Source organism: Rutidosis leptorrhynchoides, chromosome 9 (assembly GCF_046630445.1).
Source record: "Rutidosis leptorrhynchoides isolate AG116_Rl617_1_P2 chromosome 9, CSIRO_AGI_Rlap_v1, whole genome shotgun sequence".
In the NCBI taxonomy this organism is placed as follows: domain Eukaryota; kingdom Viridiplantae; phylum Streptophyta; class Magnoliopsida; order Asterales; family Asteraceae; genus Rutidosis; species Rutidosis leptorrhynchoides.
Genome location: NC_092341.1, coordinates 253,020,682 through 253,046,693, shown reverse-complemented (window position 1 = coordinate 253,046,693; position 26,012 = coordinate 253,020,682). Strand labels below are relative to the sequence as shown.

Sequence of the window (26,012 nt, the reverse complement as noted above, 5' to 3'; positions counted from 1 at the left end):
AATAGTGGATTTTTCAAAAACATTAGTGAATATATCATCTTGATTAATGAATCATGATATATAAGAGAACCAAATTCACTTGGATTTTGGTATCATACATAAAATTGTTTGATCCTAATTACTTTAAATGGAACATACAATAACAATTGTGAAATATGTTGGTGCATGGGAGCGGAGCGGTCTTCGTCATCGTTTCTTATTGAAAACTGGTGTTTCTCATTTGATTTCGGCATTTCTCCCGATATTTTCAAAAAATGTTGAAATTTCTTTTCTTTTTTGGTTCGAAAATATATTTGTGGATCTATTTTAACTTATGAACAATGTTAACGCTTTAACATTGACACTCCGTCTTGCTCTTTTCGGATCCAGTTTTTCAAAGAACGCCAATCATAACACTGAACTAGAACTATTAACACTCCTGTGCATATTGGGTTGCAAGAACTATTAACACTCCTGTGCATATTGGGTTGCATTTAGTTGTCTCTTAATGGTATGATTTAACGCTCACTGCTAAATCATTCAGTATTCAACGCTTTTGTTTGTAAACTTCTAAATATAATGACACTTAGCTTTGAACGACACAAAGTATGCGTTCAGTAAAATTTGAATAAATTCATTGATACTTTGTAAAACCATATCCATAATGGTTATCAAACAATTATATATTTTATTTGTTTGTATAAAAAGGTTAATATGATTAATTACAACATTTAAAATGTTTATTTAAAATGATTTGCAAACAAGTATAGTTGTCATAAAAAATGGAGATTCAATTATAACTTTTAAATCAGTCAAATTATAAATCATTTAAATTTAATGCTTAGCTTATCATTCTTTCTTATCAAATCAAATATATACCATGAGCCATTCTATTTCATCATAACCCACTAATGCTTACCATATTTTCCTCAATTATATTGTTTCCTACTCTATATATTCAAACAACCTCATCACCTTCCCCTTCTCTCCTATTTATTCCATCCTCATCATAAACCAAACCAAACCAAACCCAACCCAACCCAACCCAACCCAAACCCCTCTCTGGCTTCTTCTTACTGGTAGCCAAACTGAGCTACCTTCATGCTACCAATCATACCCATGGCTAAATTACCTTCATTATTTCTCATCATACACCTTTTGTTTCTTGCTTTTCAACTCACACTTACTCACCAAAACAACCACAATTACTATCATAAACAACAACAAGAAGCTGACCGGATTACATCACTTCCCGGCCAACCTAACGTCACCTTCCACCAGTTCTCCGGCTATGTCACCGTTAACCAAGAAGCCGGCAGAGCCCTTTTTTACTGGCTTACTGAAACCCCTAACAACCCTCTCTCTAAACCCCTAGTCATCTGGCTTAATGGAGGTAATTAAATTAATTACTGTTTGTACCCACATACCTACATGTACTTATTATACCATATGTATATATATGTATGTATGCATGGCACATATGCTGAATGTTGATCATTGAATTTGATAAATTTGACTTTGGGAAATTAATAGCTAGCTACTGTTACATTGCTTGTTTAAATAACTTTGAAAGAATAGAGTAATTTATATATCATAGATAATAATTCTTGATTTTTATTTAGTTTATTTATTGTTAGTGATATTTGATACATGTTATATTTGCATTTCTGGCTGTTTGGTGATCTAAAACCTTAAAGTTTAGACTTTGGTAACTTTTAATATGTTCTCAATTCAGGAATGCAAAAAGATAGTAAATATGGTTGTATCTACCCTATTTAATGAGTGGGCAGATGTAATAAATTTATTTTTCTTGAAAAAAGATAGAATCTTGATAAATATTTGTATTTCTTTTTAGGGTTACAAATAATTACTCTGTTTGGATACCTGAAAATACTGAGAATGGAATTCAGCTCTGTTTTTATTTCTTAACAAGGTTATGAGATCAGAAGCAAAACACAGATTACCCCAAATGTGCATACTTGTATTAATATGAATCTGAAGTTATTATTTATTTCTTTTTCTTTAGATGAATATTTTGGTGAAAATTAGGATAAAAGTCACATATATGCTAATTCATAATGAAAATTCAATTGGTTCTCAACTTTTTTTTTCTTTCAAAAAACTAATTATATTTTAATGGTACTTTAGTTTAGTAGTTATTATTTACCAAATTTAATTGTATTAAAAATTTCCAAATTAATAGGTTCATCGGACCCCACACCATAAGGGTAGTAATTAATTACCTTGATTTTTTCCTCTTAACACATGTTATATGCATACATAGATATATATTGGATATGCAATTATGCATGTTGCCTAATTACACAATCTTTGATTAAATTTTTGGCAATAGACTAATGGGTTTTGTTCTGAGACTTAAACAGGTTAATTTTTTGAAAATTGAGCTACTTATTTCAAAATAAAATACAAAAAAATAGTGTTTTTGTTCACTATATGATATCTGAATAAACAGTGTCAAAGAAAACATCATTGCTATAAACTTACAAAGCAATGTTGAATAGTCATTATTTGTATTGATTCCTATTCTTCTGCTTACCCCATTTGTTTAAATTCCAAGCTCTGTTCCTTGTACTCTGTACTATTTCAGGCATGTTACTGCATGATAATGATGCATTAACTCACATTGTACACTTTTAAATTTATCAAATAGATCAAAGTGGTAAAACTGTCATATGTATTTAAAAAAACATATATCAGTTTCATAAAAAAATGAAAATATTTGAAATGTTAAACTAGATACCAATCAATTTGTAATTCTGTTATGTTTTTCTCTCATGTCAATTGTTGTTCATGCTAATAAAATTTATCGTTAAAGTATACATGTTACAATTATTGTCAAAAAATAATAAGGGTACATTTATAAGCATGTATATAAATACACTTTTTAACATAATCATATATGTTAATTTAGTGTTTATGCTATGTAGTTTTAACAAGATCTTATCATTATAACAGGTCCTGGATGCTCATCTGTGGCCTATGGTGCATCCGAAGAAGTGGGTCCCTTTAGATTAAACAAAGGAGCTTCTGGATTGCACTTGAACAAATTCTCATGGAACAAAGTGGCTAACATCTTGTTCCTTGAAACTCCTGCCGGTGTCGGTTTTTCGTATAGCAATCGTTCCTCTGACCTACTTGACACTGGTGATCGTCGCACTGGTAGGTGATCTTGTCTTTTTTATAAACAACCATTAGACTATATTTATTACTAAAAACGGATAATGCAGCACGATATATCAAAGTTCGCAAACAATAACAACAAATATAATATATGTGATACATTGTAGGGTTACCGTCGGGGGCAGATCCAGTATAGTACAACTGGGTCAGCCACCCCCGACGAATGAATTTTTTTTAGTGTATTTATATGTTAATGTTCGATTCTTAAGGTATTATATCGTTTATTTTTTAATGTTTTTAACATGTCAGAAAAATTCTTGGATCTGCCACTCTCGTCAAGTTAATGTAATTTGTGGTGTATACATGACCTCTCATTCGACTATTTTTTTTCCTTTAAAATGTCAGTGTCAAACTTTTCACTAGACAATGAACACATACAGGAACAGAGGTACATAGTATCAATCGGGCCCTGCTGAAAATATATTGAGTTTGAATATTATTGTTTTTTTTAGTATAAAATTATCTATGAACATGCTAATTTTATATACAAAAGTGACTAGTATTAGAACCCTTTGATAAGTTCTGGCTCCATCGCAGGTCACGTTATTATTTATTATGCTATTAAAAGTCGAGTAATGGTTTTGCTTTTAATGTTTTATTTTGTTGTATTTAGCCGAAGATTCGCTAGAATTCGTGATAAGATGGATGGAGAGGTTTCCACGTTATAAACATCGCGAAGTTTACATAGCAGGCGAAAGTTACGCTGGTCATTACGTCCCTCAATTAGCCAGACAAATTATGAGATATAATTCAAACTCCGGTTCCAACTCCATCAACTTAAAAGGAATTATGGTATCTTTTTTTCGTTAATATTAATATTAGAGTTAACTACACCATTGGTCATGTGGTTTATCCAATATTATACCGGCAGTCCTTTTCTTTTTATAATTATACTGTTAGTCCCTATGGTTTGATAAATGCACGGCGTTGATCATATACCTAACACCAGCTTAATTTTTACGTGAAATAAGTATACGTGCTAAATACAATCATAGTAGCACTCGAACTTATAGAATACATGTTAATGCAGGTAGGAAACGCTGTGACGGATAACTACTATGATAACCTTGGAACCGTAACATACTGGTGGAGTCATGCAATGATATCCGATAAAACATACCACCAACTAATCAATACGTGTGATTTTAAACGCCAAAAGAATTCAAACGAGTGTGAAACGTTATATAGTTATGCAATGGATCAAGAATTTGGAAACATTGACCAATACAACATATATGCACCGCCTTGTAACAAATCTGATGGTATCCATTTGGGTGCAACCCGTCAAACTATGCGCTTGCCCCATAGACCTGTTCGGGTATTTATTTATATTTTTATTAAGTTTCAATTGTGAGGTACTTTTTTCAGTTATGATAACTTAAATTTGTTGTCTTGCAGATGTCTAGGCAGATTTCGGGTTATGACCCGTGTACTGAAAAGTATGCAGAGGTTTATTATAATCGACCAGATGTTCAAAAGGCGTTTCATGCTAATATAACACGAATTCCATACAAATGGACTGCTTGCAGGTTTTTTTTTTTTTTTTTTTTTTTTTTTTTTTTGCTACGACTTTTTCACAATCTGTCTGTAACTAACTCATTTAATGTCGAACCCTTCAAATTTCATAAAATAATAATCTTTGTTTTAGTTTTTTATATCTTTTGTGTTAAATAATAATTCTGTTTTTGGTAGCGAAACTTTGAATCGGAATTGGAATGATACTGAAGTGTCGATTCTTCCGATATATCGTGAACTTATTTCTGCTGGAATTCGGATTTGGGTCTTCAGGTATCCTAAATTTTTTTTGTCCTACCTTTGTGTAGAATCTATATCTATATATCTATTACAAAAATATGATTATTTGGGTTTATTTATTGAATTTATTTGGTAATGTGACAGTGGGGATGTGGATTCAGTGGTTCCAGTAACAGCAACTAGGTATGCACTAGCACAACTCAAGTTAAAAACAAAGGTTCCATGGTACCCTTGGTATGTCAACAAACAGGTTAGTTTAACTCCCTTTGTCACATACAACTCTTTAACTTATATTAAAAAACATGAATTTATGTAAATCAAACTTACTAGTTACTACCTATCACACGTTAAATTCCACTAAATATGCATAAATTGCCTCCAATCAGTCTTGAATCCACAACTTCTTTATTAGTGGACTTCTCATATACCGCTAGGCCAAATGCCGTTTAATAATACAGCTCATTGATGCATTCATCGTATCCATCTTGACTATGGGACATCAATGTAGAAGTTAATAATGCCAATCGATAATCTGTTGGAGGTTTTATTAAAATTCTTTCGTGTAGGGTAAAATAATCGATAGCCGGATAAATCACTGAATCGTGGTATCACTTTCCGAAAGTAATTATTCGACCCTTATAGCCTGGGTTACACGAATATCACTTTGGGATAAGACAGAGATTAAATTCTTGTTTTGGCAGAAACAAGAATTCCTTTTGCAGAAGAATATTTTGGTGTTCGTAACTTGTGTCCCTTTACTCATGCATATTGGTTAATATATTTATATACACCCTTAATCATGAAAGAGTCTTTTATTAAAATCAATTGGCCGATTGATTAATAAAGTATCTTCTATAATATTCAAAAGTGGTTACAGGAAGAATATTTCTATAAACAAATATTATCACTTCCATCATTAAAGTAAAAGTTGTTACTTTTACAATAAACAAATATTATATTTTACAACTATCAAAGCATGAGTGATCACTTTATAATAAACAAGTATTATTCCTTCAACCACTAAAGCAAAAGTGGGTGCAAGAATAATTCTTCCGTAATCACTCAAAATTGTGTTAAGTGTTTTCTTACTGCTGTCTCTTAAGAACCAGCACTGCAAAAGGACCAGCAGCGCAAAAATCAGCAAACAGGACCAGCAGCGCAAAAGTCAGCATACAGGACCAGCAGCGCAAAAGTCAGCATACAGGACCAGCAGCGCAGAGGAACCAGCAAACAGGACCAGCTGCGCAGAACAACCAGCACAGGGACCAGCTGCGCAGAACAACCAGCACAGGGACCAGCTGCGCAGAACAACCAGCACAGGGACCAGCAATGCAGAACAACCAGCACAAGGACCAGCAATGCAGAACAACCAGTACAAGGACCAGCAATGCAGAACAACCAGTACAAGGACCAGCAATGCAGAACAACCAGCACAAAACACTTAGCCAAATTTCAGCTTACTAAGAAAACTTAGTACTGAAAACACTTAGTCAAATTTCAGGTAGACCAAGTCATGATAGTAAATAATGAAAAACCACTTTTGGGTTCGGGTAATCTATCACTTAATGGGTGTACACTCCGTACCTCCAAACCCATTTACAAGTGTAGATTAAAACCCAAAATTACACTAAACTTACAACAATCCTCCCCAATTTAGTGCAATTCGTTTCATGAGAATTAAACAAATTAAAACAAAACTCATGCATAAATGAAAATATCTTGAAGATTGAATTTTCACCTTAGTACATTACACATTCCAAATATTCTAGAATCGGGGTGTTCTAAGAATTGAACCCTTCAACCCATTTGAATAACTGAAAATAACATACACATAAGTTTTCAAATACTCTAAAGCTATCCTGACACTTTACAAGCCATGTGTCCATATCCATTCATGAATGTATCTAAAGCAAAAGTCCAAGCTTTGTTGAAGCGGCAAAACTTCACATTCACATAGGTAGTTCATTTCAGTCATGCACCTGCTATTGCACTTTTTCAAATAAACCATTAAGAAGCTAAACTTCATCCTCACCTTCAACAGGTCCGAGTACATACCTTACCTTGGGATGATACAAAATTTTGTACTCCAAATTTCTAAGTATAAGCCTTCCACATTGAATTCAACTTCTAATTTTCATCAGAAGGGAATTGGGTATCTTATAATTAGAAATTTATGTGGACTTTAAACCCATCCCTACAGCAGACTTGTTCACCAAGTCTCTTGCCAATCCCTTCGTCAAGTGATCAGCTAAATTCTGTTGTGACCTCACGAACACTATAGAAATCACCCCATTCATGATGAGTTCACGAATCATGCTATGTCTGACACCTAAGTGTCTAGACTTTCCATTGTACATCTGGCTATAAGCCTTTGCCAATGTCGCAGCACTATCACAATGGATAGACATGGGTGCTATAGGTTTAGGCCATAATGGTATCTCATGGATTAAGTTTCTAAGCCATTCTGCTTCTTTACCAGCAGCAGCTAAAGCAACAAACTCAGATTCCATCGTTGAGTTGGTAATACATGTCTGCTTCTTAGAAGCCCATGAAATAGCACCTCCCCCAAGCAAGAACACACAACCACTCGTTGAAGAATGATCTTCAATATTGGTTATCCAACTCGCATCAGAATATCCTTCTATTACCGAAGGAAACCCATTATAAGATAAACTATAGTCCATAGTTTTCTTCAAGTACTTCAGTACCCGCCTAATTGCTTGCCAATGATGAGTACTAGGATTACTAGTATATCTACTCAGTTTTCCCACAGCAAAAGCAATATCCGGCCTTGTACAAGTCATTGCGTACATCAAACAGCCAATCACCTGAGAATACTCAAGTTGTGATACAGCTTCACCTTGATTAGGCATAAGCTTCTCACTTGGATCAACAGGGGTACTCACAGGATTACATTCAAAGCAATTGAACTTTTTCAACACCTTCTCAATATAATGAGATTGACAAATCGAAATTCCTTTGCTTTCACGTTTGATCCTAATGCCAAGGATAACGTCAGCCTCCCCCATATCTTTCATGGAGAATTTTGATGACAAAAATTCTTTTGTTAAATCAACCTGACTTTGGTCAGTCCCAAAGATTAACATGTCATCAACATATAGACAAATTATAACTCCTTTACCAGAATCATCAAATTTATTATATACACATTTATCTGCTTGGTTTAATTTAAAACCACTAGATAAAATCACTTCATCAAACTTTTGATGCCATTGCTTGGGTGCTTGTTTCAAACCATATAAGGATTTTACAAGTTTGCACACCTTGCCTTCATTTCCTGGCATGACAAAGCCCTGAGGTTGGTTCATATAAACCTCCTCATCCAATTCACCATTCAAGAATGCTGTCTTCACATCCATCTGGTGAATAACTAGATTGTGAATCGTAGCCAAAGCAATCAGCAGTCTAATGGTAGTGATACGTGCCACGGGTGCATAAGTATCAAAATAGTCAATTCCAGACTTTTGTCTAAAGCCTTGAATGACTAACCTTGCCTTGAATTTTTCAATAGTTCCATCCACCTTCATCTTCTTTTTGAAGATCCATTTGCAACCCAAAGGTTTGCAACCAGGAGGTAGATCAGCTAACACCCAAGTGTTATTGCCCATGATAGAATCCATCTCATCATTAATTGCCTCTTTCCAGAATGCAACATCCTGAGACCTCATTGCTTCATCATATGTTTTAGGATCATCATCAACATTGAAACAATACGAATATTGGGTAGAAACATCATCCCTAGAACCTTCAACTAAGTATAGTTGAAAATCTGGTCCAAATGATTTAGGTTTCCTTTTTCTTTTGCTTTTTCGAAGCTCAAGTGACTGATCAACAGCCTTTTCAGAGACTTCATCATTACAATCCTTATTGATTCCATTGTTACTTGGAATCATATCCTTTGGTCTAGGTATAGATGAAAATCGATTTTCATCAAAGATTGCATCCCTTGAATCAATCACAGAATTGATTGAGACAAACTCATTAGGCTCTATTACATAGAACCTATATGCCTTGGAATGTTCAACATGTCCAACAAATATGAAATCTATACCTCTTTCACCTAAACTTTTCTTCTTGGGATCAGGTAGTCTTACAACCGCCCTACAGCCCCATACCCGAAGATAATTCAAGTTAGGTTTCCTTTTATTCCAAAGTTCATAAGGTGTAATCTTGTTTCTTTTGTTAGGAAATCTATTAAGCAAATAACAAGCTGTTAACATAGCTTCCCCCCAAAATCCTTCACTTAAACCCGAATAGGATAACATGGAATTAACCATTTCCTTAAGGACCCTATTCTTCCTTTCAGATATACCATTTTGTTGTGGAGTATAAGGAGCTGTGGTCTCATGGATAATACCAACGGATTGGAAATACGATTGGTCAATGTATTCACCTCCCCTATCTGTTCTAAGTCTTTTAATCAAAGCCTTTTGTTGTAATTCTACTTCAGTTTTAAATATTTTAAATTTATCTAATGCTTCATCCTTAGTATGTAACAAATAAACATAGCAAAATCTAGAAGCATCATCAATAAAAGTCACAAAATATTTCTTGTTCCCTAAAGTAGGAGTAGCACGCAAATCACATAAATCACTATGTATTAATTCCAAAATTTCAGTATCACGATGTACATTTTGAAATGGTTTCTTAGTGATCTTTGTTAACATACACGTTTTACACTTTTCATTGTTCATGTCAAAGGCCGGTATTAATCCATCTTTAGACATATCTTGCATTCTTTTAAAGTGTACATGTCCTAGTCTAGCATGTCAAAGTGTAGAATTATTTATGCTAGAAGTAGATATAAAAGCAAAATTAACATTCAAGTGATTAATGTTAAGTCTAAACATTCTATTGCATAAATAACCAAAACCAACAAACATACCATGTTTTGACAAAACAAACTTATCAGATTCAATCACTTGTTTATAACCACAACAATTTAACACACTACTGGAAACCAAATTTTTTCTTATTTGTGGTACATGCAAAACATCAAACAAACAAATAGTTTTTCCAGAACTAAAACACAAATCCACACTTCCACGTCCATGAACAGAGGCTGTTGACTCATTTCCCATATGAAGAATTGATCTATCAGTCACGGACTCGTAAGTCTTGAACCAAAATCTATCCTTGCATACATGGGTGGTGGCTCCCGAGTCAACCCACCACGCGAAATCATCATCCTGCACGAAATAAGCCTCAGATATATATGAAACATAATAATTCTCATTTGAATTATTAAATATATTCTGACCTTTCGAGTTGTGGTTGTTTAAACCATTTCCCGAACCGCTTGTGCTAGATCCTTTGGCATTATTATTACCAAAAATAACCTTGCAATCCTTTTTCATGTGTCCAGTTTTACCACACTTCCAACAAGTCAATTTAGACTTCTTGTTCGGATTAGCCTTGTTATAACCTTGATGTTTACGTTTGCCCTTTTTGTCATTATTACTAGTGAACTTTTTATGTTCCACCATATTGACAACAACCGTACCAGCAACTTCGTTGCTCTTTGGCTTGTCATTATCCTGCAACCTGAGGGATTCCTCAATACGCAGATGACTACTCAACTCAACAAGAGTTAACTCCTCCTTCTTATGTTTCAAAGAATGTTTAAATTCTTTCCAAGATGGAGGTAGTTTATCAATTATGCTTGAGACTTGAATAGACTCATCCATGTTCATCTTATGTTGTGTGAATTGACCAAGTATACGAATGAGCTCATTGTATTGTTCCAAGACCGGTCTAGAATCTACCATCTTGTAATTGTTAAAATTACTCACAAGGAACTTTTTACTAGAAGCATCCTCAGACATATACTTGGTTTCTAAACAGTCCCATAGTTCTTTAGAAGATTCAACATTTAGGTAAATATCAAAAAGGGAATCAGCCATACCATTGAGGATTAAACCTCTAGCGATGTAGTCATCGTTCTCCCACTTGCACCTTTTCCGAATTTGTTCAATAGTGGCATCATCACCATGATCTTCAGGAATTGGTGTGCTGAGTACGTACACCACACTCATGCTGCTCAGAAAGAAGTGCATCTTCTTTTGCCATCTCCTAAAATCAATTCCCTCAAACTTATCAAGTTTGGAGAAATTTGCCGTCATGTGTTTCATCGTAGCCGCCATCGATTATAACAAATAATTACTTTCGATTGTTGGAGGTTTTATTAAAATTCTTTCGTGTAGGGTAAAATAATCGATAGCCGGATAAATCACTGAATCGTGGTATCACTTTCCGAAAGTAATTATTCGACCCTTATAGCCTGGGTTACACGAATATCACTTTGGGATAAGACAGAGATTAAATTCTTGTTTTGGCAGAAACAAGAATTCCTTTTGCAGAAGAATATTTTGGTGTTCGTAACTAGTGTTGTGACGCCCCGTACTAAATCATTATGTACGGACCATCAACAACAGGATCATTACAAGGTTAAGTACTATATGCGTTTTCAAAACAGAGTTTACATTCATAAATAAAAGTGACGTCATAACATACGTCAATTGTTTTACAAATCAAAAGTATGCTTCACTAAGTAGAAGCATTAAATAAGTGTACGTGACCATAATGGTCGTTACATAACATAAGTTCATAAGTAAAAAGTTTGAATGCAACATAAGTAGTCATGCGATAACAACTCTAGGCAGCGGGTTCTACAGCACGACTAGTAAGATAGCGGAAGCGACTTCAAGCACCTGAGAAAATACATGCTTAAAAAGGTCAACACAAAGGTTGGTGAGCTATAGTTTAAGTATAACAGTAATGTAAGTAGGCCACGAGATTTCAGTGCTACAACGAGCGCTTCAAAAGTATGTAAAAGTATATGCTTAACCGTGGGCACCCGGTAACTAACTTAACGTTTAATGTACCCCCTTAAAGTGCACTTGGCAAGTGCGTATAACCTCGAAGTATTAAACACTCGTTAAATGCTAGCGCTACTAGCCCGAGTGGGGATGTCAAACCCTATGGATCCATATCTAAGATTCGCGTTCACGGTTCAAAAACCAATGATTAAACGTTACCGAGCTAAAGGGAATGTTTCTGCCGTTATATAACCCACACATATATAAAGTTTAAGTACTCGTGCCTAGTATGTAAAACATAAAATGCGCATGTATTCTCAGTTCCCAAAATAAGTTAAAGTAAAAAGGGAATGCTATAACTCACAATGATTAGTAGTAATGGTAAGGTAGTAGTCGGAAAGTGGTGTGCAAGTAACGGTCCAAACGTCCTCAACCTAAGTCAAATAGCACTAAGTCAATAAGTCGTCTCAAAGGTTTATAAGTACGTAATTAAGGTCATAAGGGTCATCATCAATCATCATTAAACAAAAGGTAACAAGTAAGACTCGTTTATGAAAGTCGTTTAAAACAAAGGCTGACTTCGGTCAGTCACCACGGCCTCTACCCTTACTGAATTAAGGTGAGACCAGTGGTCATGGCTCCGTCTATGAGTCCCTTAAGTGTGGTAAAATTTACAGAAGCAAACTCGTCTTGGTTTGACCGTGGCGACGGTCTAAGTGCGAGTAGGTCAGAAATTTCTGCACAACGTTAAAGGACTTGGTAACGATCGGAGGGCCATAAATCCTAAACCGTAACTCGGATTAAGACGAGTCCTATATGAAAAGTTATCTACTCGAAAAGTTCTATCTAAAAATCAAGGTTAGAACAGCCCAGGTCTACTGGTCTGTTCCAGAAGCATCAGGTCAGTAGGTTTTGGACAGAACAGTGGGTTTTGGAGAGTTCCGGTTGTCTCGGTGCTTGATGTTCATCACGGTTCTCATCCTTGATGCGTATAGCTTCAAGTGTACAACTCGTTGAGGTGTTAACATCATTTTGACCAAGGTTTGTCCATCATAACTCAAGTGCAAGTCTAAGACATGGAGAACAACTCATCTAAGTGTTGTAAGTGTTTTGATGAACCAAAGTTACACCAATGGTCTTAGATTTAGCATAACATAAAATGTAAAAGTAATACAACTAAATTTTAACAACTATAACACAAGTGGGAGTCCTAAGACATGTAGATCAACTCACTTAAGAGTTGTATGAGGTTTGATGAACCAAAGTTGCATCAAAGTCTTAGGTTCAACACTTATATGAACTTTAGAAGTAAAGACAAGTTACAAAACTTAATTTACCAACTAGTAAAGTGTATGTAAGCTTAGTAGCTCTTGTTTATGACAAATAATGAAGACCATAAGCTAGATAACTTAGATCTTTCAAAAGTATTTGAAGTTGTAACTAGTAAGTTACACTTCCATGTTCTTGAAACTCATAAGTTAACTTTAAAGTTCAAGAAGATTATGAGATCAAGTCTAACTTGTAGTTCTTGACCAAATAAACTAACAAATAAGTAATTTAAGTGCATAAAGTAAAGAAACAAGTTAAGTAAACAAGTAGCTAGTTCAAGTGTTGTTCATACTTTAAAGATTCAAGCCTAAGTCTTGATCTTTAAGGAAAGTAAACTTGAAGTTTACAATCATGATTCACAAGTATGATTTAGCAACAAAGAACTTATAATCTTTGAAACAAATAAAGTAGAAAACTAACTAAACAAGAAGATGATTCATAGTTGCTCTTACTTTTTAAAGATTCAACCCAAGTTGATTTTTAAGTGAAGTAACTTTTAAAGTTACTTCAAGAACTACAAGTAAAGAGTTTATACAACTATGAACTTCAATTCTTTGAAACAAAATATGTAGAACATAACTAGAGAGATTATGTTCTTGATGTTCTTGTTAAATACAAGATATACATGAAGAAATCAAACTAAAAAGTTTGCTTCTTGAAAGCTTGAAAGTAAGTAACAAGTAACTAGAAATCAACACTTGTAAACAAAGATTAAAACAACAAATCATGATGATGATCAAAGGGCTCAAGGCCCACGGTTTTGTTTAGACAAAGAAGAAAGAAAAAGTCTTTAACTTACTTGCAAGAACAAAGAACTTGAGAGAGAAAAGAAAGAGGGATAATTGCTAGTAATGTGTGTGTGTTTTTGAGAGAGTGTTGTATGTAAGTTGTAATGAAGAAATGAAGTCAAAAAGTCCCTCAAAACAGCCCATAGGCGACGGCCAGCAGCCCCCATGGGGTGGGTGTGTTTGTTTGGTGGTTACTTGGTGTTAAAGCTTACAAAAGATGGATAAAAGGGTTAGTCTCATGGGGATTATAAGGCAACTAGATTCCTTAAGCAAGTAACTAGTTAGTTTATGTTTAAATGATACTTACAAGTATGCAAGAGTGGGCTTAATGTCCATTAAAAGAAGTAGGGTGGGCTTGTGAGTCTTATTCAAGAGTCCATTACACTAATTAAAGCCCAAGTTGCAAATAATCCAAATAAGTCCAACTTAAGCCCAAGTAATTAACTAACCATCTTAGTTAATTAAAATGATTAATAAAATTAATCATGAATGTAAATAATACCTTAAAATATTATTCGTGCAAGTTCCGGGTGTCACAAAGACGTTTCGGGCATTTAAAGTTCAAGTACGGGCAATTAAAGCAACATGTAAATGTAATAACATACATTCGTTTAATCAAGCGTATTAATAATAATAATTATTAATAAATAACGTTGGAAAAACCAGGGTCGTTACATTACCCACCTGTTAAAGAAAATTTCGTCCCGAAATTTAAGCTGAAGTAGATGAAGGAGTCGGGAAAAGATGAGGATATTTCCGCATCATTTGATCCTCTCGTTCCCAAGTAAACTCAGGTCCTCGTTTGGCATTCCATCGTACTCGTACAATCGGAATCTTGTTGCGTTTCAAAGTTTTGATCTCACGATCCATAATCTCAACAGGTTCCTCCACAAAGTGGAGTTTGTCATCAATAGTAAGTTCTTCCAAAGGTATGATGAGTTCGGGTGCAGCAAGACACTTCTTCAAGTTTGACACATGGAAGGTAGGATGAACTGAGCTCAATTGTGCTGGTAGATCCAAACGGTAAGCAACTGGTCCAACACGTTCCAAGATCTCGAAAGGACCAATGTATCGTGGGTTCAACTTTCCACGTTTTCCAAAACGGATCACACCTTTCCAAGGTGCAACCTTCAACATCACACGATCACCAACATTAAATTCAAAGTCTTTCCGTTTAAGATCGGCATAGCTCTTTTGGCGATCACGGGCAGTCTTAAGTCTAGCTTGGATCTGAGCAATCTTCTCCGTGGTTTCGTGAACTACCTCGGGTCCGGTGATTTGCTTTTCGCCTACTTCGGCCCAACAAATAGGAGATCGGCACTTACGACCATACAATGCTTCAAAAGGTGCAGCATTAATGCTTGAGTGATAACTGTTGTTGTACGAGAATTCGGCGAGTGGCAAATGCCTTTCCCAGGCCTTTCCAAAATCAATGACACATGCACGCAGCATGTCCTCCAAGGTCTGAATCGTTCGTTCACTTTGCCCGTCAGTCTGAGGATGATAAGCAGTACTCATGTCAAGACGAGTTCCCATGGCTTCTTGCAAAGAACGCCAAAATCTGGAAGCAAAACGGGGATCGCGATCGGAGATGATTGATAAAGGTACACCATGACGAGATACAACCTCTTTGATGTACAGCTGAGCAAGTCTTTCCATTGTATCAGTTTCCTTCATCGCTAGGAAGTGTGCAGATTTGGTGAGGCGGTCAACAATAACCCAAATAGTATCGCATCCGCCCACCGTCTTCGGCAGCTTAGTAATGAAATCCATTGTGATCCTTTCCCACTTCCATTGTGGGATTTCCGGCTGTTGAAGTAACCCAGAAGGTCTCTGATGCTCGGCTTTAACCTTCGAGCAAGTCAAACACTTACCAACATAAGTCGCAACGTCCTTCTTAAGATTCGGCCACCAATACTGTTCTTTAAGGTCGTGGTACATCTTACCTGCACCGGGGTGAATCGAATATCTCGATTTGTGTGCTTCATCAAGTATCAGGCTTCGCAGATCTCCATAGTAAGGTACCCAAATTCTTCCGGCATAACATCGGAGTCCAGACTCTCTAACCTCGAATCGAGAGACAAGTATGTTCAAATGCTCGTGAGATATGTTCTCCTCCTTGAGAGCCTCAACTTGGGCTACTCTGATCTGGTTGTTGAGGTTCGAATGGATGGTGATGTTCAGAGCCCTAACACGGAGAGGTGCCGTCCTCTCCTTTCGGCTTAAAGCGTCAGCTACAACATTGGCCTTGCCAGGGTGATAACGGAGTTCACAATCGTAGTCGTTGAGCGTCTCGATCCATCGACGCTGTCTCATATTTAGTTGCTTCTGATCAAAGATGTGCTGGAGACTCTTGTGGTCGGTGAAGATAGTGCTCTTAGTTCCATACAGATAATGTCTCCACAATTTGAGTGCAAAGACAACGGCTCCAAGTTCAAGATCATGTGTAGTGTAGTTCCGCTCGTGAATCTTCAATTGGCGGGAGGCATAGGCAATAACCTTTGATCGTTGCATCAGTACACAACCAAAACCACTCTTCGATGCATCGCAATAAACAACAAAGTCGTCACTGCCTTCAGGGAGTGATAGGATAGGTGCGGAGGTTAACTTCTTCTTCAAAGTTTGGAATGCTGATTCGTGTGTGGGTTCCCAAATGAACTTCTTGCCCTTGTGAGTCAGTGCGGTCAAAGGACGCGCAATCAGAGAAAATCCTTCGATAAACCTTCGATAATAACCGGCGAGACCTAGAAATTGGCGGATATGCGTTGGAGTAGTGGGGGTCTCCCACTTGCTGATGGCTTCAATCTTGGCGGGATCAACTTTGATACCCTGGTCGCTCACAACATGACCCAAAAACTGTACTTCCTTCAACCAAAATTCGCACTTGGAGAATTTGGCGTAAAGTTGCTCTTGTCTTAAGAGTTCAAGCACAAGCCGAAGGTGTTGCTCATGTTCTTCTTCGCTCTTAGAGTAGATGAGGATATCATCTATGAAGACGATAACAAACTTATCCAAGTAAGGCTTGCAGACACGATTCATGAGATCCATGAACACGGCAGGGGCATTTGTCAAACCGAATGGCATCACGAGGAACTCATAATGACCATAACGGGTCCTGAATGCAGTTTTCATCACGTCACTTTCCTTCACCCTCAGCTGGTGATATCCGGATCGCAAATCGATCTTTGAATAAACGCTCGATCCTTGTAGTTGATCAAAAAGATCATCAATTCGTGGAAGAGGATATCGATTCTTGATAGTCAATTTGTTGAGTTCACGGTAGTCGATACACATACGGAAGGATCCATCCTTCTTCTTTACAAACAACACAGGTGCGCCCCAAGGCGAGAAGCTTGGTTGGATAAACCCTCGATCTAATAGCTCTTGTAGTTGACTCTGTAATTCTTGCATCTCGGAAGGTGCGAGTCTATAAGGTGCGCGAGCTACAGGTGCAGCTCCTGGCACTAAGTCAATCTGAAACTCTACTGCTCTCTGCGGTGGTAATCCAGGCAATTCCTCTGGGAAGACATCAGAAAATTCGTTCACAATTCGAACGTCGTTCACGTTCTTCACCTCAGTTTCTACCGCTTTCACATGTTCTAGGACAGCAAAGCGTCCTTTCTTCATAATCTTTTGTGCTTTCACGCAACTAATGAGGTTCAACTTCGAGGTACATCTCTCTCCATAGATAACCAGTGGTTCGCCATCTCCTTGTGGTATGCGAAGTGCTTTATCTCCACAGATAACATCGGCCTTTATCTTGCTCAACCAATCCATACCGACGATCGCGTCAAAACTTCCCAGTTTGATAGGTATCAAATCAATTTCGAAATCTGCACCAGCTATGTTGATAATAGCTCCACGACTAATATGGTCGACCTTTTCAAGTTTTCCATTGGCGACCTCGACAAGCATACTTTCCTTCAAAGGAACTAACGACCAATCTAACTTATCACAAAAATGTCTACACACATAGCTCCTATCGGCACCAGTATCAAATAGGACAGAAGCTAAAAGATTATTGATCTTGAATATACCTGTCACCAAGTCGGGGTTGTCGCGAGCGTCCCTTGCATTAACGTTGAAGGCTCTAGCACGTGGTGGTCCGCCATCCTTACGCTTGTTAGGACACTCGTTTCTGAAATGGCCCGTCTTTCCACATTCATAACACTTCTTAGGCCCATTGTTGTTGTGGTTTGGCTTCACATTCAAAGTGGTAACCTTGCAATCCTTGCCAACATGTCCAGATCGTTGGCACTTCTCACAGATAACATTGCAATACCCAGTGTGGTGCTTGTAGCACCTATTGCATTGTGGTAAGGTTCCTTTGTAGTTCGGATTGGTGCGGTTGTTGTTGTTGGGGTTGGTGTTGTTGTTGTGTATGTTGTTGTTTTGCCTGAACCCTTCATGTCGTTTTGCCGGGTTTTGATCATAGTTCCTACCCCTGTTGTTGTTGTGGTTGTTGTCCCATTTCCTCTTTTCACCACTAACAGTTTCGAACTTAGCCTTCTCCGGCTCGTCAAGGATGATTTGATTCAAGAGAGTATGCGCCATGCGCATTGCTTCGGGAACACTTGGTGGTTTGGATGAGGTAACATTACCCTTGATGGACTTAGGAAGTCCCGAGAAGTATTTCTCCAAACGCTTAAATTCGGGGGTGACCATGGTTGGACACATAAGAGCCAATTCCAAAAACCTACGGTTGTAGCTGTTAAGGTCGTTCCCTACGGTTTTCAATTGCATAAATTCGATTTCCATCTTTTGAATCTCGGTTCTCGGACAGTATTCCTCGATCATAGCACATTTAAATTCTTCCCAAGGCGTAGCATACGCCTCATCAATTCCTTTCGCTTGGGCCATGGTATTCCACCATGTGAGCGCGCCATCAGACAGCGTGCAAGATGCAAATTTCGTTTTGTTAGCCTCAGAACAATTGCTAACCCTGAATACCGATTCCAACTTTTCGAACCATCTGGTGAGACCGACGGGTCCCTCAGTGCCACTGAAGTAGTGTGGCTTGCAGTTTTGAAATTCCTTGTAAGTACACCCATCTCGGACGACAGGTGGATTGACAGGCGGTGGTGGTGGAACTTGGGGTTGTCTTTCAGCTAGTGCAGCAGCGACTCGCTCGTTAATCATTTCCTCAATTTGTGCCGCGGTGGGGATAGATCTCCCGTTGGCCATGATGTTCTATACAAACATTTTGACTCAAGTCAAAATCCATTATGCAAATAATAATAGTACATTATATAACAACCAACATGAAAACAGCACAACACATGTTGATTAAATAACGCAAGCAGATATAAGTACCACAAAACCATGAGATGATAACGTAAATAGAACACTTGCGCAAGAAGTAAGCAACACAAATTCCATTCATTAATGATAATAAGTTCATACATTACAATAAGTTCGTACATTACATAAGTGAGATATGAAATTACAAAAAGAGATTACAATACAGAATCTAGTACAAAGTCCTACGGCGATGGTGGGTACAAGATGTCCAAAGCATGAGTCAACTGCTCCTCGAGCTCAGTAACTCGAGTCTGGAGAATCTCAATCTCCCGCCTCATTTCCTCATTAGAGGAAGGTGATGGGGCAGGTGGTGCTGGCGGTGCAGGTGGAGCCGGTGGTGCTGAAGTGGATGGCCCGGCTCTGGGTGGAGACGGTAATATCAGTGGGTCGGCGGGGTACGGCACCAGCCGTTTACGAGCAGTGATCCTACGACGCCGACCATAAGCGTCAGTGATAGTACGACCAGGAATTATGCCAGCGAAGCGATACCGCTTCTTCGGCGGGGTAGAAGGTGCCTGAATCGGTCGGTCAGCGGGATCCTCCTCATCACTGGAGTCGTCAGATGAGGTGTCGTCTGAAGAAGCATCGGTGGAAGAACCGTCGTCTGAATCATGCGGTGGTGGCGCGGGTGGCTCAACGTATCCGAAAGCGGCCAACATCTGTCGGTGTCGGCCTGGCGTAATCACGGCTAAGCGGCCGTCGGCAGTGCGTCGGCAAGGTGTGCGCCAGTGATTACGGAAGGGACCTTCCCCGAACTCCGCGGGGATCTCCATGCCACCAATGCGAGCCAGTTGCCTCAGGGGTCTGGAAGAAGACGCCGGGATAGGCACACTAGAGCTAGCTCCAGAACTAGAGGCGCCGGGGTCGCCAGTGTGTGTCGGGGCCGGAATGTCGGCAGCAGCAGCAGCAGCAGCAGCAGCAACAGGTGCAGCAGTGGGTGGAACAACGGGGCCTGAGCCGCTCGGGATGTCAGTAGGTGGAACGTCCGACATCTGAACAAGGAAAAATAAATTTTCCATGTCAGTATGTCATAAAGCAAGCAAATAATAGGCCAACAGTTTAAATCATGTATAACAATAAGTAGCATGGCAATATCAGTAATCGTACGAAACTAGCATGCAATCGAAAGCAAGTAATAGCATGCAGTAGTGAAATCACGTAGTAGCATACGGCATATAGCAGTAACAGTAAGCAGCAGCATGCAGTAAGTTCAGCGGAAACAAGTAAACTAACAAGTTGTAGATTAGTCCTATTAGTGAATCCTACTCGGGTCGGTCTTAGACTCACTAATGCATCCTAATTCCCTACAACCAATGCTCTGATACCAAATGTGACGCCCCGTACTAAATCATTATGTACGGACCATCAACAACAGGATCATTACAAGGTTAAGTACTATATGCGTTTTCAAAACAGAGTTTACATTCATAAATAAAAGTGACGTCATAACATACGTCAATTGTTTTACAAATCAAAAGTATGCTTCACTAAGTAGAAGCATTAAATAAGTGTACGTGACCATAATGGTCGTTACATAACATAAGTTCATAAGTAAAAAGTTTGAATGCAACATAAGTAGTCATGCGATAACAACTCTAGGCAGCGGGTTCTACAGCACGACTAGTAAGATAGCGGAAGCGACTTCAAGCACCTGAGAAAATACATGCTTAAAAAGGTCAACACAAAGGTTGGTGAGCTATAGTTTAAGTATAACAGTAATGTAAGTAGGCCACGAGATTTCAGTGCTACAACGAGCGCTTCAAAAGTATGTAAAAGTATATGCTTAACCGTGGGCACCCGGTAACTAACTTAACGTTTAATGTACCCCCTTAAAGTGCACTTGGCAAGTGCGTATAACCTCGAAGTATTAAACACTCGTTAAATGCTAGCGCTACTAGCCCGAGTGGGGATGTCAAACCCTATGGATCCATATCTAAGATTCGCGTTCACGGTTCAAAAACCAATGATTAAACGTTACCGAGCTAAAGGGAATGTTTCTGCCGTTATATAACCCACACATATATAAAGTTTAAGTACTCGTGCCTAGTATGTAAAACATAAAATGCGCATGTATTCTCAGTTCCCAAAATAAGTTAAAGTAAAAAGGGAATGCTATAACTCACAATGATTAGTAGTAATGGTAAGGTAGTAGTCGGAAAGTGGTGTGCAAGTAACGGTCCAAACGTCCTCAACCTAAGTCAAATAGCACTAAGTCAATAAGTCGTCTCAAAGGTTTATAAGTACATAATTAAGGTCATAAGGGTCATCATCAATCATCATTAAACAAAAGGTAACAAGTAAGACTCGTTTATGAAAGTCGTTTAAAACAAAGGCTGACTTCGGTCAGTCACCACGGCCTCTACCCTTACTGAATTAAGGTGAGACCAGTGGTCATGGCTCCGTCTATGAGTCCCTTAAGTGTGGTAAAATTTACAGAAGCAAACTCGTCTTGGTTTGACTGTGGCGACGGTCTAAGTGCGAGTAGGTCAGAAATTTCTGCACAACGTTAAAGGACATGGTAACGATCGGAGGGCCATAAATCCTAAACCGTAACTCGGATTAAGACGAGTCCTATATGAAAAGTTATCTACTCGAAAAGTTCTATCTAAAAATCAAGGTTAGAACAGCCCAGGTCTACTGGTCTGTTCCAGAAGCATCAGGTCAGTAGGTTTTGGACAGAACAGTGGGTTTTGGAGAGTTCCGGTTGTCTCGGTGCTTGATGTTCATCACGGTTCTCATCCTTGATGCGTATAGCTTCAAGTGTACAACTCGTTGAGGTGTTAACATCATTTTGACCAAGGTTTGTCCATCATAACTCAAGTGCAAGTCTAAGACATGGAGAACAACTCATCTAAGTGTTGTAAGTGTTTTGATGAACCAAAGTTACACCAATGGTCTTAGATTTAGCATAACATAAAATGTAAAAGTAATACAACTAAATTTTAACAACTATAACACAAGTGGGAGTCCTAAGACATGTAGATCAACTCACTTAAGAGTTGTATGAGGTTTGATGAACCAAAGTTGCATCAAAGTCTTAGGTTCAACACTTATATGAACTTTAGAAGTAAAGACAAGTTACAAAACTTAATTTACCAACTAGTAAAGTGTATGTAAGCTTAGTAGCTCTTGTTTATGACAAATAATGAAGACCATAAGCTAGATAACTTAGATCTTTCAAAAGTATTTGAAGTTGTAACTAGTAAGTTACACTTCCATGTTCTTGAAACTCATAAGTTAACTTTAAAGTTCAAGAAGATTATGAGATCAAGTCTAACTTGTAGTTCTTGACCAAATAAACTAACAAATAAGTAATTTAAGTGCATAAAGTAAAGAAACAAGTTAAGTAAACAAGTAGCTAGTTCAAGTGTTGTTCATACTTTAAAGATTCAAGCCTAAGTCTTGATCTTTAAGGAAAGTAAACTTGAAGTTTACAATCATGATTCACAAGTATGATTTAGCAACAAAGAACTTATAATCTTTGAAACAAATAAAGTAGAAAACTAACTAAACAAGAAGATGATTCATAGTTGCTCTTACTTTTTAAAGATTCAACCCAAGTTGATTTTTAAGTGAAGTAACTTTTAAAGTTACTTCAAGAACTACAAGTAAAGAGTTTATACAACTATGAACTTCAATTCTTTGAAACAAAATATGTAGAACATAACTAGAGAGATTATGTTCTTGATGTTCTTGTTAAATACAAGATATACATGAAGAAATCAAACTAAAAAGTTTGCTTCTTGAAAGCTTGAAAGTAAGTAACAAGTAACTAGAAATCAACACTTGTAAACAAAGATTAAAACAACAAATCATGATGATGATCAAAGGGCTCAAGGCCCACGGTTTTGTTTAGACAAAGAAGAAAGAAAAAGTCTTTAACTTACTTGCAAGAACAAAGAACTTGAGAGAGAAAAGAAAGAGGGATAATTGCTAGTAATGTGTGTGTGTTTTTGAGAGAGTGTTGTATGTAAGTTGTAATGAAGAAATGAAGTCAAAAAGTCCCTCAAAACAGCCCATAGGCGACGGCCAGCAGCCCCCATGGGGTGGGTGTGTTTGTTTGGTGGTTACTTGGTGTTAAAGCTTACAAAAGATGGATAAAAGGGTTAGTCTCATGGGGATTATAAGGCAACTAGATTCCTTAAGCAAGTAACTAGTTAGTTTATGTTTAAATGATACTTACAAGTATGCAAGAGTGGGCTTAATGTCCATTAAAAGAAGTAGGGTGGGCTTGTGAGTCTTATTCAAGAGTCCATTACACTAATTAAAGCCCAAGTTGCAAATAATCCAAATAAGTCCAACTTAAGCCCAAGTAATTAACTAACCATCTTAGTTAATTAAAATGATTAATAAAATTAATCATGAATGTAAATAATACCTTAAAATATTATTCGTGCAAGTTCCGGGTGTCACAAAGACGTTTCGGGCATTTAAAGTTCAAGTACGGGCAATTAAAGCAACATGTAAATGTAATAACATACATTCGTTTAATCAAGCGTATTAATAATAATAATTATTAATAAATAACGTTGGAAAAATCAGGGTCGTTACATGTGTCCCTTTACTCATGCATATTGGTTAATATATTTATATACACCCTTAATCATGAAAGAGTCTTTTATTAAAATCAATTGGCCGATTGATTAATAAAAGTATCTTCTATAATATTCAAAAGTGGTTACAGGAAGAATATTTCTATAAACAAATATTATCACTTCCATCATTAAAGTAAAAGTTGTTACTTTTACAATAAACAAATATTATATTTTACAACTATCAAAGCATGAGTGATCACTTTATAATAAACAAGTATTATTCCTTCAACCACTAAAGCAAAAGTGGGTGCAAGAATAATTCTTCCGTAATCACTCAAAATTGTGTTAAGTGTTTTCTTACTGCTGTCTCTTAAGAACCAGCACTGCAAAAGGACCAGCAGCGCAAAAATCAGCAAACAGGACCAGGAGCGCAAAAGTCAGCATACAGGACCAGTAGCGCAAAAGTCAGCATACAGGACCAGCAGCGCAGAGGAACCAGCAAACAGGACCAGCTGCGCAGAACAACCAGCACAGGGACCAGCTGCGCAGAACAACCAGCACAGGGACCAGCTGCGCAGAACAACCAGCACAGGGACCAGCTGCGCAGAACAACCAGCACAGGGACCAGCTGCGCAGAACAACCAGCACAGGGACCAGCAATGCAGAACAACCAGTACAAGGACCAGCAATGCAGAACAACCAGTACAAGGACCAGCAATGCAGAACAACCAGCACAAAACACTTAGCCAAATTTCAGCTTACTAAGAAAACTTAGTACTGAAAACACTTAGTCAAATTTCAGGTAGACCAAGTCATGATAGTAAATAATGGAAAACCACTTTTGGGTTCGGGTAATCTATCACTTAATGGGTGTACACTCCGTACCTCCAAACCCATTTACAAGTGTAGATTAAAATCCAAAATTACACTAAACTTACAACATAATCCTCTTTGTAGCATGATTATAGAGTAAAGACACGACTCTATGTCATGTTTTTTTTACTTACTTTAACATCACACATTTTTTATTCTTCTTACTTGACAAAATGTGAAAGTACAAATTGGTAAATGGATAAGGTTTTCAGCAATATGGACACTGAGGTGTACGTACGCTAACCAGTTATCCTGGCCACCCCAATATATGGTGCAAATGAGGTTTAAACCTAAGACCTCTTACAAAGATATCAGAACCCCAACTACCAGGCTCTCTTAAAATGTTTTGTGTGACAAAATGTGCAACTTGTTAATCAATTTTCAATGATGTTTTTATATGAAGGTGGGAGGATGGACAGAAGTATATGAAGGATTAACATTTGCATCAGTAAGAGGTGCAGGTCATGAAGTACCACTTTTTAAGCCAAGGGCAGCATTGCAACTAATAGTATCCTTCTTAAAAGGTCAACCACTTCCCAAAGCTTGACCAAACAGGTTAAATGTTGACTAAAGAGTCAATAGTTTAATCATCAGTTATTAAATGTATCATGTGCTCAAAGGCACAAGATTGCCTTCTTTTTTATATTTGATCATTTCAGTAGAAATTAGACAGATTATTAAGTGAAGAAATAGAGTTCTGTTGAAAGCAAAATTAATTGGTACCCAAACTTTGTTCAAAATCTGTGGCAAATAATAACAGAAGGTTGTAATGACTTTCTCAACGGATGTGGTGGTCTGTTGTAACATACTACTCACTTTTGATTACGAAATTGTTCATCTAGTTTAGTAATTTAGATTCGGGCTGAAATCATTGCTTCATGAATCGAGTACACACTAAATAAATTTTTCGTGTGTCGCTTTTCTTGCTGCTTTTTTGTGGTCAAATCATTTTTCATTCTCCGGTTTGGAGTCTGGTTGATATGGTTATTAAGTGCGGTGTGTACGTAAAAATAGTGATGTACAGATCACCTTTCAATCCGAATTCCATTCTGCAGATAAAGATTCAGACGTTATTTATATCCACATTCTTTATAGTTTTCTAACTAGATGCTATAATTCATATTTATGAGCACCTTGATCTTAGGCGACTCTAATATATTCATTATTTAGTGGTTACGGTTACTAATATCTATACAAAAGGTCTAGATTATGTTTAAACCTTACTAGCATCTTTTGAGGTGGCAAAAGAAAATGGCGTGAAACTCAGTGGCGATTCTAGGATCAGAATTCAATGCGGTAACAAATTTTTTTTTGCAGCACTAATTATATTTGAATGTTATTTTAGTGGTTATTTACCTTTAAAAATTTATAAATTCTAAAAATATATGTGGTCCGAGTAGTTAAATTTGATG

General features: G+C 37.4%; 1 protein-coding gene across 2 annotated transcripts; it reads left to right on the top strand.

Annotated features, from left to right (window-relative positions):
- The first annotated feature begins 1,071 nt into the window (after window positions 1-1,071).
- On the top strand, window positions 1,072-25,385 carry LOC139866885 (serine carboxypeptidase-like 25). Of its 2 annotated transcripts, none has more exons than XM_071855179.1 (8): window positions 1,072-1,372; window positions 2,956-3,159; window positions 3,794-3,972; window positions 4,211-4,498; window positions 4,579-4,709; window positions 4,873-4,968; window positions 5,080-5,185; window positions 25,004-25,385. In XM_071855179.1, exons 1-8 carry the CDS (start codon window positions 1,081-1,083, stop codon window positions 25,145-25,147), a joined length of 1,440 nt encoding a protein of 479 aa, XP_071711280.1. In that variant the 5' UTR covers window positions 1,072-1,080; the 3' UTR covers window positions 25,148-25,385. The 2 variants fall into 2 exon arrangements, with proteins under 2 accessions (XP_071711280.1, XP_071711281.1); XM_071855180.1 differs by having other exon boundaries at window positions 5,080-5,118; window positions 25,004-25,171.
- Window positions 25,386-26,012: the final 627 nt, after the last annotated feature.